Source organism: Dryas octopetala, chromosome 1, assembly GCF_963921425.1.
Source record: "Dryas octopetala chromosome 1, drDryOcto1.1, whole genome shotgun sequence".
In the NCBI taxonomy this organism is placed as follows: domain Eukaryota; kingdom Viridiplantae; phylum Streptophyta; class Magnoliopsida; order Rosales; family Rosaceae; genus Dryas; species Dryas octopetala.
This window is the reverse complement of record NC_141366.1, coordinates 29,188,709-29,202,808: the sequence shown is the minus strand read 5'-3', so window position 1 is coordinate 29,202,808 and position 14,100 is coordinate 29,188,709. Positions and strand designations below refer to the sequence as shown.

At 36.6% G+C, this 14,100-nt stretch overlaps 1 protein-coding gene across 1 annotated transcript; it reads left to right on the top strand.

Moving 5' to 3' along the window:
* The first annotated feature begins 1,781 nt into the window (after positions 1 to 1,781).
* Positions 1,782 to 3,926, top strand: LOC147299580 (uncharacterized). The gene is made up of 2 exons (XM_086228316.1): positions 1,782 to 2,204; positions 3,353 to 3,926. The coding sequence occupies exons 1-2, from the start codon at positions 1,907 to 1,909 to the stop codon at positions 3,553 to 3,555; spliced, it is 501 nt and encodes a 166-aa protein (XP_086084442.1). The 5' UTR covers positions 1,782 to 1,906; the 3' UTR covers positions 3,556 to 3,926.
* The last annotated feature ends 10,174 nt before the right edge of the window (positions 3,927 to 14,100 follow it).

Here is a 14,100-nt window from a genome sequence, read left to right as displayed (position 1 = left end):
AAGAGTAGTCTGTTCTTCCCTTTTCGTGGAGGAGTTGCTCGTACAACTGTGTTGTGTCACGCTAGAGGTCGAGTTGTTCCTGGGTTTGTTGGAGTTGGGTTTCCAACCGTCGGATGTAAGCCTCCCGATCAGGCTTGGCAACCTTCTTGCATTTTTTTGTCACCCGCTGAGGTGTTGTCAACTTGGTCTAGAATAGGACTTCCGTCGGACATCGCAAGAGTCGAAAGGTGGGGGGGTCAGATAGTTTTGTACCTTAGCTGAGGATAGAGAATCAAATGGGGAAAGTTGGACTTTCCCACAGATGGCGTCAAACTGTTGATGCCAAAAAATGGTAGAGCACTTAACGTCGAGTCAAACCAAGTGGATCCATTGACCTCCCACTGAGAGGATGACCCGTCGAAGTGGGGTAGGATCAGGTAATTTGGTCTGACTAGTGAATAGAAGTAAGAAATGTAATATCCAAAGCACCCTGTGCAAACACACAAAAGTGAGCGGAAATGGCACCAGTGTGGTACCGGCTGAATCTCCTCCGACGCTCAAATCAGTGTCAAGAGAATATTTGAGCAGAATGAGTGAGTGAATAATATAATAATGATTGAATTGTTCTTTTTTGACAAGAAAGTACCTCTTTTATAGTACTTTTGGAAGAGTGTTAACCAATCCGATGATGACATCTGTCTCCTATGACAACTTGCATTGTGGGAATGGCACGTGTCACCCGTTTGGGGATCCGAATGAGTTAGCACGGGTCGGAGCCTAGGAAGCTGAAGCTTGGGGGGCCGGAGCCTAGGAGGTCGGAGCTTAAGAGCCTAGAAATGGGTTAGTCTTTGGGCCTAGGAGGTCGGAGCCTAAGAAGGGATTAATCTTTGGGCCTAGGAGGTCAGAGCCTAGGAATCCAGGAGCTTAGAAAGAGCTTAGTCTTTGGGTCTTGTAAGACCTTGCTTGGGCCCAAACGACATGATGCTAAGTCTATGTGACTTATCGTTATGCGAAGAGGAGAAGTAGTACGAACACCGATCTAAGAAACGCCTCCAATCAAATTTCCAAACCAGAGCAACAACTTTGAAGCTCTGAAGCTCGTGACCTGAAAACTGAAAATTGCCTCCAATAAATTCAATAATTCAAATCAAAACCAGTAATAAATCAAATGAGGTAGATAAAACAAAGAAACATATAGATCTAACAAAGGCCTTCAATCAAATTTTCAAACCAGAGCAACAACTTCATAGATCTCAAGCTCGTGAGCTCAAATTCGAAATTGACCTCCAATAAATTCAACAATCTGAAGCAAAATCAACAATCGAAAATCAAATCAATGAACAAAATCAAGGATCGCAAGCTTGACAATCTCAAACTCGTGATCTTAAATTCTCAAGTCCCCAGCTTCGATTGAGTTTTTCTATTGAAAATACCAAAAAAAAAAAACACTAAACTAACATAATAAATGAGAATAGAAAAACTAGATATGGGCAGAATTGAAAATAAAAGTGAACTTGTTTCAGTATTGACTAGGGGGTGCGAGCTAAGAAAAAAAAAAAGCAAAAAAAAAAAAAGGGATCTAAATTATTTCTGATAAAGGTAGGTTAGAAAACCATATTATTAATTGGGGTAATTAGTAATTATTTACTTAAAAAAGTTTAAGTACGAATTAGAACAAATAATAATTTAATTACCTAATTAGAAAAATGATAATGGTCAAAATTTCATGTACCAAAATTGAAAAGAATCCTTTGGTTTGTATTTTCTAGTAAAATTAACGGTGTCAAAAGCTTTCGGTTGAAGAACAGGATAGGAAGACAATTTGGGCAGAGAGGATAGACGCAGAGACCCATTGGCTGGGTTTATCGTTAACCTCTTCTTTCTTGCAAGAGTGGCTGGCTGTGGTTCCCTTCTCATTCAAAATCAAATGCTTCCTCTGTATTCTCTTTCACACAACACACCACCTTTATCACTGCAACCGCTTTCTCTCACAAATGATAAGCTTAAAACATACATTTCTGAATTTCTAGTACTGAACGGGAATGGGGTTTTCAAGAAGAAGAAAACGCACCCAAATTCTTCTTCTTCTTGTGTTGTTTATGCAGTGGAGAAGGAGTCACAGCAGTTTGAGGTAGACCCAGATAAGGCCAGAGAAGCCCTTAGAAACCTTGACCAGCAGTTTCAATCTCTTTCCCAAAAACAAGTCCGCTCTCCCAGGAAAAAGGGTACTCTCTCTCTCTCTCTCTCTCTCTCTCTCTCTCTCTCTCTCTCTCTCTCTCTCTCTCTCACTCACTCACTGACACACACACACTTGGATGCAAATGAACATGTGAGTGAGTTTGAGCTCTGCTCAAACGTACCAATTTCTTTACTCCCCTATCAGCTCTCTTAGTCTTGTTTAATAAAACAAAGATAATAAAATGAAAAATCAAACAGAACTTATATTTGATGATTGTCCATCATTGATAAATTTGACCTCAATGGAACATAAACCTTGCATGCATATAGTTAGATTTGCATGAACTTTTTCTAGACCATGATTTGATTCTGCACCCTTCTAATCCTTCCTTTGCCTTATTTTGGAGTTAATAGCATTGTTCCTTTTAACCCAATATCTACTGTTCTATTGGCTTTTCAGCATTCCTTCATGTGCACAGGAAAACAAAACACAACCTTCTTTGGGACTTTTTTATTAGAATACCAAGACAAAGGGCCCTAAAAACATAAAAATATATCACAAAAAATCCAGAATTTACCAAAAAGGGGAAGATTTGAGTTTGACCAGGATTTCATTAATATATAATCTTAGAATTATGAAACTCCTTCCAGAATTACATTTCTAATTATAGCCTAAAAGTTATTGCTGAAAATACTTCTTAGTACACAATCTTAAGATTGAATGGTTCAGACAATGACTTGTTCTAACAATATTTTTGTTGAATCTGGAAGTAGTGTTTATGAATTACAGTTGCTTATAGGAGTTTTGAGTCTCATTATAATGCAGCAGATTCCTAGCACAAAACCGCTTTTACAATTTAAAGCCTTGTCATGATAAGCCATAGATTGATTTCAATTTGCAGTAAGGTTTCATGGCTCCCTTAAAGCAAGGTGTACTATACGATTACAATTAAAATAAATTTTATTTTGTCAAATTGTATTTTCTAATATAATTTAGTTGACTATGGACTGCAGCATCTAAAGCTGCAAAGCTATGATTTTGTTTAAATCTTTGCTAATATGTGAATTGTGAAGGAACTATGAAGTAGCATTTGCAATTTCATAGGGCCTTATTAGGAATGGCAATGGAATTATTTAATGGTATGTTAATATTATGGGAAGATTATTGATGAGAACTGTTTTCAACTGATTGCAGCTCCGGAAGTGAATCTTACAAGAGAGCAAACAGATGATCAAGAAACTGGGGAATTTTCAGGATCTTTTTTCACATACACTGCTGTTGCTCTCTTTGCTTTCACCATTTTCTATAATGTGTTCTTTTTCACAGTTATAAAGCCATCCATAGATGGACCAGAGGAAGCTCCAGCCACAATTGTTGAAAGACGAATCTCAAAGTAGCAGTTTTTTGAGCCACTACCAAAAAACTTTTGTTCAGCACTGATGGGTTATCAATCATTTTGGAGCAAAGCTTATGAATAAGTTAACTCTGGCTTGACCTTCTATGAGAATCTGCACAGATGATACAGAAGAATTAGTCCTCCTTATAATCTTTTTAATACTATGAATGTGCAAAATATTTAGAGAAGGAGAGAAGTCAATAATGGCTTATCAATATCTTTTATAAGTTCATGAAAATCCAATGTTTCCCATGATCTTGGTCTATATGGTGTATATTACATTATCTTTTGGTTCCTGTATATTACATTATCTTGGTCTGTATTGTATTGTATTGTATTGGAACCGAATCTATATTTTACATTCTGTCAGCATGCCTTCAGCTGCAAAACTTTATTTTACATTCTTCAGAGCAGAAACCACACTTTGAGCATCAAAATTGTAACAAAGTGAGTATGAGAGGGACAAAAAAGCTCCCTCCCACTCTTTCCATTGCCCAAGCTCCCATCCCTTCCTCCAGACCACCCTCCCTTCTTTTCTTAAGCCTTGGGAAGCTAACTATGAATTTTAATGTGCTGTCAAGACCTTTGGTCCTTTACTTTAAAATCCTATAAATATAATAGTGCCTAATTTTAAACACCCTACTCACCAAAAAAATTTGTCTAAACCCCCACCCATCTAGAAACTCTTTCAAAACCCCCTAAAACTTATAATCCTAAATTACCCTTCTGACGCGCACTGACGCATGCTGACACATGCTGACGTCATTGTAACTGTATTTTGGTGAAACTGTTTTTTTTTTTTTTTTTTTTTTTTTTGGAATTGAAGTTTTTGCTAAAACTCAATATTTCATTAAAACTAAAATCAAACACTGAAATTGAATTTCATTACACTAAAACTGAATTTCAAAAATTCAGTTACACTGAAACTGAATTTCAAAAATTTTCAAGAATTCAATTACACTGAAATTGAATTTCAGAAATTCAGTTACACTAAATTGAAGAATTCAGTTATGAATTCACTTACTGAAACTGAATAAAGTGATGAAACAATTACACCTCGACTAAAATGCCACCTTAATTAAAAAACAATTACACCTTTACTAAAACAATTACACTTCACTAAAACAGTTACACCTTTACTGAATTCCGTTTCACTAAAAAGAACACAGCAACCTTATAAAAAAAAAAACCAACAATACAACAAGTCATTGAGATGAGAGGAGTAGCCAACAATACAACGTCGTCTGATCACCTCACGCGCGACGAGTACACGACAGTCGCCACTACCTCGATCTGTTTCTACCTGCAAATTTGATTCATCATATTTCAGAACCATAATTTCATTCAAAGTTCATTTAAAACTCATGTTTCACGAACTGAAACTGTTTAATCAATAAATTAAGTAAATTTGTATATACTTATAAATCAATTAAAAAACCCACATTTCTATCCGATTAACATAATTAAGGTAGAACTGAATTTGGGGTGAAACTGAATTTTCAGAAAGTAAAACTAAATTTTCTAGAACTGAAACTGAATTTACACAGTTACACTAATTAAGCTAGAAACTGAAACTGAATTTGTTGAATTCAGTTGCACTTTTTAATCGCCGAGGTACCTGTTTAAGACCAGACAGTTCAACAAATCAAACAGGGTTCATAAAATTGATCGTTCAACGGCCGAGTCGGGCGGTGACCACCACACACGGTGGCTGTCCAGCCCCAATCAACACACAGAAAATTACAGAACTCACCCAAAAATATTCTTGGACCTCGAATTGAGCTTTTAGGATTCGGGGGAGGCTGAACAGCAAAAAAAAACACCCAACCCGCCGCCACAAGTGGCGGATCTAGCGGTTGCAGCGGCAAACCAACATGAAAACCAAGATTTGAGTTAAAACAACCCAACCAATAGCAAGAGCAGGTCGAGGGGACAAAGATTGATACCTGGATCGACAGAAAACACCATCGGAATCGGCCCAAAAACCGTCGGAGAAGCCGCAGCTTTGTAGCTTCGCAAAAGCCGTGCCCAGTGGTGGTCGGAGTGAGGAAATGGCATGGAGAGACTGAAGAGGAAGAGGCGAGAAGAACCCAACCGGTCCGACACCTCGTCGCCGCCGGAATTGACGGATCGCCGGCGAGAGAGCTCAGATCTGCTTAGACTCGATCTGGCATCGACGTTTAGTTTCACGGCACGTGGAGGGCATAGGGAGGAAGAGGAAGGAGAGGCGAGTGTGATGGGACCGGTCTCACCGGCAACCGTCGCCAGACGGCGGCGCACGCCCCGGCGACAGCAGCGGGGAGAGAGAGAGACGCAGAGGGGAGAGAGGCAACAGATAGGAGAGACCGAGAGAGAGAGAGAGAGAGAGAGAGAGAGAGAGAGAGAGAGAGAGAGAGAGAGAGAGAGAGAGAGAGAGAGTATTAGTTGGCTGAAAATGAAAATAAAACAAAAGGGGTAAAACTGGAAAATTAAAATATGGGGAGTCAAAGTTGACTGGGTATTAGTTGACTAGGGGGTTTAGGAAAATATTAAGTGTAAGATTGGGGGTTATAAGAGAGTTAGATTTTGGGTGGAGGTTATGAGAGATTTTATCTCTAACTAGGGGGTTTATAATTATTAACATTAAATATAATTATCTAGTTAAAAAAAAATTTAACAGTTTTGGGCTCAATTAAGTTTAGAAGTTAACCAAATCCAATTTATTAGCCCACTGTTTTCAGCCGAAAGAAATAATACAGCCCATGACTCATTACTTATTTAGTAAAGCCCAAAACTCAAAATAAATTAATTAGGTCCATTCCTTCCAGCCCAACGGAACTAAGACAGCCAAAATTTTAGCAGTAACGTTAACATTGCAGTCTTCTTCTTCCTCCTGTTTGCTTGTTCCTTTTATCTTCTTCTTCTTTCTTCTTATCTTTTTTTTCATCTATATCTTTAGAAATTATAACCTTGGCAACTAAGCAGTGGTGGACCCAAACGGTAATCACCTAGTAATCTAGTATATAATCTTGTTAAATGTGACAACTCATTGTATTTTTTATATAAATAATAAAAAAGTATATAAAGTATATTAACAAATAACTAGAAATTGATCATAGCCATTTATGTCTATAATTTAGTCTATAAATTGGTACATTTTTCTCCTTACTCTCATCACTTGCTAACTCCTAAATTGAAAGACAAAGAAATTAAGAGATGAAATTCTCATGTTCTAAACATTTCCTCACATTCTTTTTTATAACACTTCATTAGTTGCTGAATATTCTACTCAACCTCAACTAAAATATCTTGCAGTGCACCTACCAACCCTCAGATAAGTAATCAAGTAATTACACACACCGACACATAAGAAGCAATAATTACAACAAAAAGTCTATAAATACACACACAAGAAGCTATTAACCAATTACGACAAAAAAAAATAATAATAATCAAACAAGCAAGGAGACCAACACGGCAAGGAGACCAAATTCAAAGCAAACTGGAGCTAGAATTTAGAAAGTGTTTAACTTAAATAAAAGAGTATTAATTATAAGGTATCGAACAAACTTTTAATTTAACCAAAACCACCCAAATCAAATAACTTACAGCTCATCTTCCATTAAGTTTAAGGTACTCGCAACCCAACCAAAAGCATTCAAGCTCACAAATTTAATTTTAAGGTAATATCAACCCACCAACAACCATAAATTTAATTTTCAATTTATCTACACCACACACACACGGTAGGGGGTTTGATTAGGTTGAAGAGCACACACACACACACATAGAATTTCAGTTTTTACTGTAGTTTCAGTTTCACTTGTTTCAGTCGTAGTTCCAGTTATAGAGAACACTTTTATAAAATCGCAATTTCAATTATCTGATGCAATTAACAAACTAAAAAAATCGCAATTTAAGTTCATTTTGCAATTTCAGTTTACAGTTTCATTTCGTAATTTCAATATTTGTTTTACTCAAAAACACCCAAAATCACTCTCCAAAGCCAAAATTAAAGGTAACCTAAAATGAGTTCCTAAACCCCAAATTTCAATTTCTCAAATACTCAAAATTAAACTAACAAATATATAGGAAAAATGAAGCCTATAAGGAGAGGAGAAAAACCCACTAAAAACCAAGGTGATCGGAGGTTGGAGGTGGCCAGAATCTGGCGAGGAAGCCGGTGACTTTATTCCCCTTTCTTGTGTCAATTTGCTATAGGTGGCAGGCAGCCGGCAAGGGGGAGGGGTGGGTTAAGTTGGTGCCGATGTAGGGAGCACATCAGTGGTCAACATTCATCGGGGGAAGGCCAGAGCAAGAAGCTTCTTTATGGAGCAGTGGCTGCGCACATGGATCGAGAGAGAGAGAGAGAGAGAGAGAGAGAGAGAGAGAGAGAGAGAGAGAATAACATATATTTTAGGCATAAATTCAATTTAGACACATAACTATATATGCTATTTTAACGGGGTCCACGAACTTTAAAATATTTCAAATATACACCCGATCTATTATCTAAATTGAAAAATGGATTTCCGTCCATTGATTCGTTGAGAGATCAAGTAAATGTCAGTTTGGCTTTTGCTGACCGGGATTACTTGGCGACGTGGCGCTATCTCAGCAAACATTTCCCGCCAAATAAGCGACACAGTGACATCTGTCCACCTAACCCCTAACACGGGCCCACAAACTCATCATCTCTTTCTCGCTTGTCGAACACAAGTGATGGATTTATATTCGAATTTGGGAGAAAACGTGATGTTTTTGGGAGACTAAATGGTCAAGAGAGCGTTCGACGAGCGGGAAAGAGGTGATGGGCGTGTGGGCCCGTGTCAGGTGGCCATGTGTCGCTCATTTAGCAGGAAAGGTATGCTGAGTTGGTGCCACATCGCCAATTAATTCCCGTCAGCAAAAGCCAAGCTGGCATTTAATTGATCTCTCAACAAATCGATGGACGGAAGTCCATTTTTCAATTTAGATAATAAATCGAGTGTATATTTGAAATATTTTAAAGTTCGTGGACCCCGTTGAAATTGTATATATAGTTATATGTCTAAATTGAATTTATGTCTTTTTTTTAATATCATAACTTACAAATGTGACCTTATTGTTAAATTTGAACAATAGGTATAGTAAAGGTTAAATAGAATGCTTGTCATGCATCATAGAGTAATTAATTCTAAATAAAAACGCAAGTTTTTATCTTTAGTCCAATTTTCCAAACTCCAAATGGACCAAGGCCACCAAACAGATACAACAATTCTTAGAAGTTAGGAAAAAAATATGGGAATTACTTAGGTCCTGAGGTTTGAGGACCCTTTTGTCCTTAGTGTTGATGTGCCCAATAAAATCAAGTTTATGTGTTTGATTTTAAAATTGATTAAACATGTAGCCAAACACTCCCACTCATCTAACCCAGCAACTCCACCCCCTCCCATCATCACTTCCAAAGGTCCAATACTGGCCATCCTCACCACCGGCACCGGTGACATTCACTGCTGGCACCAACGACCTCTACGTACTGGTGGCAACGTCCACCACCGCCCAACCGCCGGAACCCCCTCCCTCATCTTTCTGCCTCTCTTTTACTCTCTCTTAAGTAATTGGAGATCTACTAATACCAAAAATCTATAACTCTACAATCTAAAATCACAACAACCAAAAACCAATATCATCCCATGTCCCTTCAATCAACCAAAAGGGTATCCAAAAAATCCAACACAAAAAATATATATCTTAGTGAGAAAAAAAAAAATTAAACCCCAAATCTTTTTACAAAGAAAGGGGAGCCAGTGGTGGGGGGTTCTCTGGTAGTGGGTGGGTTGTTGGTGGTGGGGGTTAGCCGATGAGGGGGTTGTCGGTGGTGGACTCTGACAATGAAGATGAGAGGGGGTGGGCTGCTGGGTTGAATGAGTGGGGGTGGGTGGTGCCGCGGTGGTGGAGAGGCTAGGTTGAATAGTGGGAGTGTTTGGCAATTTTAAAAGCAACTACATGGCTTTATGTTATTGGACACATCATTGTTGAGGACAAGAGGGTCCTCAAACCTCAGGACCTAAGTAATTCCCAAAAAATATGATCGGCAGACTTCTAGTGGCTGCTGAGCACTTGGACAGACCAAAGTCAAGAGATGGCAGACTTCCAAGCTTGCAGCGGTGCTGTGCAGTGAAGTTAAGGAAAATGTTAGGGATTTTGGAATTTGGGGAAAAAAATATGATCAAGTCCTTTATTTTGCTTTTATGTTTTTTTTATTTTTTTTTAAGTGACTCCTCCCAAACATCATCTATTTGGGCAGGTCATTTAGTAAAAAACAGTTCAGCGTGCTGCAAGTTCAATTCCCTCAAATTCTACTTTGAAGCTTGCCCCTGTCTCAGTGTTGTGTTTTAATTATTACTCGCAAGTGTACGAGTCTAGAGTATAGACGACACTTTCCAAGGCCGATCCTCAAGGAGTGTTACAAAAGAGATACACTAATTTAAACTTTAGTTACTTTAAATCTAACCTAGCTTAAGATATTTGATGGTTTTTTTAATAAGAGAAACTAAATAATAACTAAATAAAATGGCAAATATGGGTGGAAGGGACTAGAAATTGGTATGGAACCAAGGTCTAGGGTAACAAAGATCTAGTAATTTCCCATAGAAATGAGGGTACCCAAGACTTAACTTGATGCTCTTACCAAATGTATTTATATTTAAAGCTCAAAAGAAATTATTTTTCATGGTAGCTAGATCTTGTTTTTGCTTAAGAGCACAAGCTCTAAGCATCTCAAGTGAAACCAAATTTTAAGTAACAACTAGAGATCAAAAAATTTGCATTGAAACTTTAACAACCAAGCATAGATGTAGAAAAGAGGTTTCTAACAACCTATGATACATGGCATCATGGGTGAAAATTTGCTCTTTTCACAATTTGTAAACAAGATCTATAAAATTAACTAAACATTAACTAGAAAATATAACATGGTGATGCTTTCCCCTTACCAAGGTAAAAGGGTCTAGTGAGTAGTGACCAACCATGGTGAAAATAAAAACAAGGAAAAAAAATACTAAAACTAAAAATGCAAGAGAATAAATAAACTAAACTCATAATATTAAAAGACAAGAATGAAATAAGAATAGACTAAATAAAAGAGACAATAGGAGAATTTAAATAACTAAATAAACATAACATTAAATGGAGATGTACTACAAAGTAAAAATAAAAGAAGACATTACAAAACGTAAAAATAAAAATAAAGAATAGGCCTAAGCTAGCATAGCCCCTAATGGGCGTGAAAAAGGAGAGCCCAGAGATGAGGGCTAAGGCTTCTTTAAATAGGCAAAGGACTACAAAGAAGAGATGAAATTTCCACGAAAGAGCAGCAAAAAAATATGACTCACTATTACTCCAAATTGTGTTAATTGCGTTATTTTTCTCCTTAACCTTTTTTCATTCTAGTGTTAGCACAATCAGAAGCATAATGACCAAATCTCTGACATTCAAAACATTGAACATTTTTCTTTGAACTCACATTCACCTTAGACTTTGACCTCCTACCCTTGTTTTGTTCAAAATTCCTATCACTCGACTTACCTAGCCTGTATTTCACCTAAACATGCATCTAAATCGTTTAAAAAACAAAGTCAAATCTTTTATAGTTATAGGAGTATCAAACCCCTGATTATCATCATCATCAGACTCATTAGAGGTTTCATTAACAGCTAGTTTTTAAGAGCAATAATTTTCATCTTCTTAGGTTTAGGGAATTGCATCTTAAAAGTCTTTAGTGAACAAACCAAGTCTTAAATTTTCAAAGTGTTTAAGTTTTTAAATTCTTCAATAGCAGTTACTTTTGCATGAAAACATGTAGAAAGAGACCTAAAAACTTTTTTGACAACCTTATGTTTAGGAACTATTTATCACCTAGGTTATGACAAGAATTAATTATATCACAAAGCCTAGCATAAAATTTAGAGAAGTTTTTCAGTTTCTTGCATTTTTATATTTTTAAATTGAGTTGTGAGCAATTGCAATTTAGACTCTTTGACAGATGAAGTTCCTTCATGGATAACTTGCAGAATATCTCATGCCTCCCTAGATATTTCACAGTGTGAAATATGTTTGAAATGATCATGAGTCAAGGCTGTGAATATTGCATTCAAGCCTCACTTAAGATTGCAAACAATGAGAGATAAGCAATAGAACTGCTCGCACGATCCATTCTCAGTGACCTTACCTAGGATCTCACTAAGTGATTCTAGTGACTTGCTCTAATACCAATTGAAATTCTCAAGTTGATCACTAACTAAGCCTAGAAGGGGTGAATAGTCTTAAACACAAAATTATCCAATTTTAAAAATTACCAAGTTGATAAATTAAGCAACGAATTAAAATAAAATCAACTAAGTAATAAAACCAATAATCAATCAATCACATAGTGCACACAAGATTTTTTGATACGAAAAACCCTCCATTGAGTAAAAATTGCGGGATCTAGTCCAGGGAAAAAAATTCACTATGATACCTGAAAAGTTACAACAAGTTAACTAGACTCGTTCTAAAAAGATACACTAACCTCACACCACTTGCAGCTCTTCGATCACGAGAATAGTATGGAGACCTTCTTGCCAACGCCCTGAAGACAAGAGCTCGCAAACCCAGCTTCGATCATGATACTCGAGTTCAATCAAAGATGGAGAATGAATGAAAGATGTGATAGCTTGAATAGATTCACAAGCAACAATTTATTCAAACTATTCATACTTATGCACGATGAATTATCATATATGATTAATGTTTATGTAACAAGGATGTTCATAGTATCATAACAAAGATCACACCAAACCCTAGAATATATAATCTCTCAAAGTTGTATAATGTGTGTGATGAACCTAGAATTATGAGAAAGCTATATATATAAAAGAATCAAAACCTTATGGAATAAGGAAATAAGACAAAAATCATATATATAGGAGTAGGAAACAAGTCATAGACCCTGTATATATATTTGAAAATATTATAGATGAATTATGGATGAAAACCTTGAAAAAATCAGACTAGGAAAAGTGAAAACTTAGAAAAAATCTCACGGGATCGATCTCACTTATTAAAAAAAATATTCAAAATTTCATAGGACCGACCTTCCCAGGCATATGGTCGATCCTACAAAGCATAGGATCGATCCTACCAGACATAGGTGAAGGGAAACGTGGGTGAACCTAGAATCAAACATCTAAGTGTGGAAGCATGGTGAATTTTCAATTATAATCACTTTTTCCCTTAGCCCTAGGATCCTTAGGTTTGATAAGAAATGAAAAACTAGTAATAGCTATACAAGATAAGAAATTACTGTTGAAGACCATCTTGGGAAGAACCCAAGATTGCACACATCCATAGGGATGCCTTCATTCATGTCCATCTTCAAGGTTTGGCTCCACTAAGAGGATGAACTCTCATCTAGGCTAGAAGCTTAAGACCCCAAGTGTGAACTTTCTAAAGCTAGTCCACATCAAGTGTGGAAGAAGGAAAGATGAAAATAAAAGAATGATCTACAAGACCCGTTCTTTTCTGGGTATGGCATCAATGGAATGGTGATGGAGATGGGTTCTACAAGGCCCATCATTTGAATTTCCAATTTTACTCTCTTAGTAGATTAATTAGTTAATTAATCCTACTTAAGAAAATATTATGTCAAGTGATCATTTCAAATTAGTCACTTGACTTATGGGCTTACTAATTGTCTTCATCAATTAGTAATTAAGTCATTAGAGATTTATAGTCCCCATTAGTACTTCACAGTTAACTGAGCTCACAGTAGAGCAATACTAGGATGGGTGACCCACTGGGAAGTGTCAACTCCCAGTCTTAGGTAATAACAACTATCACGATAATTATGATCAATAATCAAACATATTGATCCTCAGTATATATCATCCTTTTCTTTTGGTCTCCCACATTGTATGTGTGACCCTTTAGGTTCTTACTCGATTTGGCAATATGATCACAATTAATCTAGAACTCCCTATCCTCTATAAATAGGGACCCTTACCCACATAGAAAATGATCTCTTCATCTCTATATCTCCTCTCTCTCATCTTTAGACCTAACTCTCATTATCTCTCTAGAGCTTTCATGCTCTCTTTGTACAATGTAACACATTTATTCATAATGAGAACCCAAAAGACATAAGTAGATGTAGCCCGATCACATGGATCGTGGTGATCCATTATACATCTCGTGTTCATTATGTGTCTGCTAAATATACCACCGATCCAAATTTGTGCATCAACAACTTATTTATCTATTTATGTCATATGTTGATGTTATAAATTATATTTCTTTAATTAAGATATGATTCACACTTAAACTAAATAGAAATTAATTAATATGAGTTGGGGCGTGACATGTGCAGAGAGAGAAAAATCATATTGTAAATATGTAACTAGTGAGATAAGGGTATGTTATGTACCTTCATTCATGAGCAGATTTGTCAGCCAATAATGCACAATAGAAAGAAATTAAAGTTCAAAGGTTGAACCAAAATACAAATAAATTTCTTATATCATATGCATGCACTTTTAAGACATGAAAT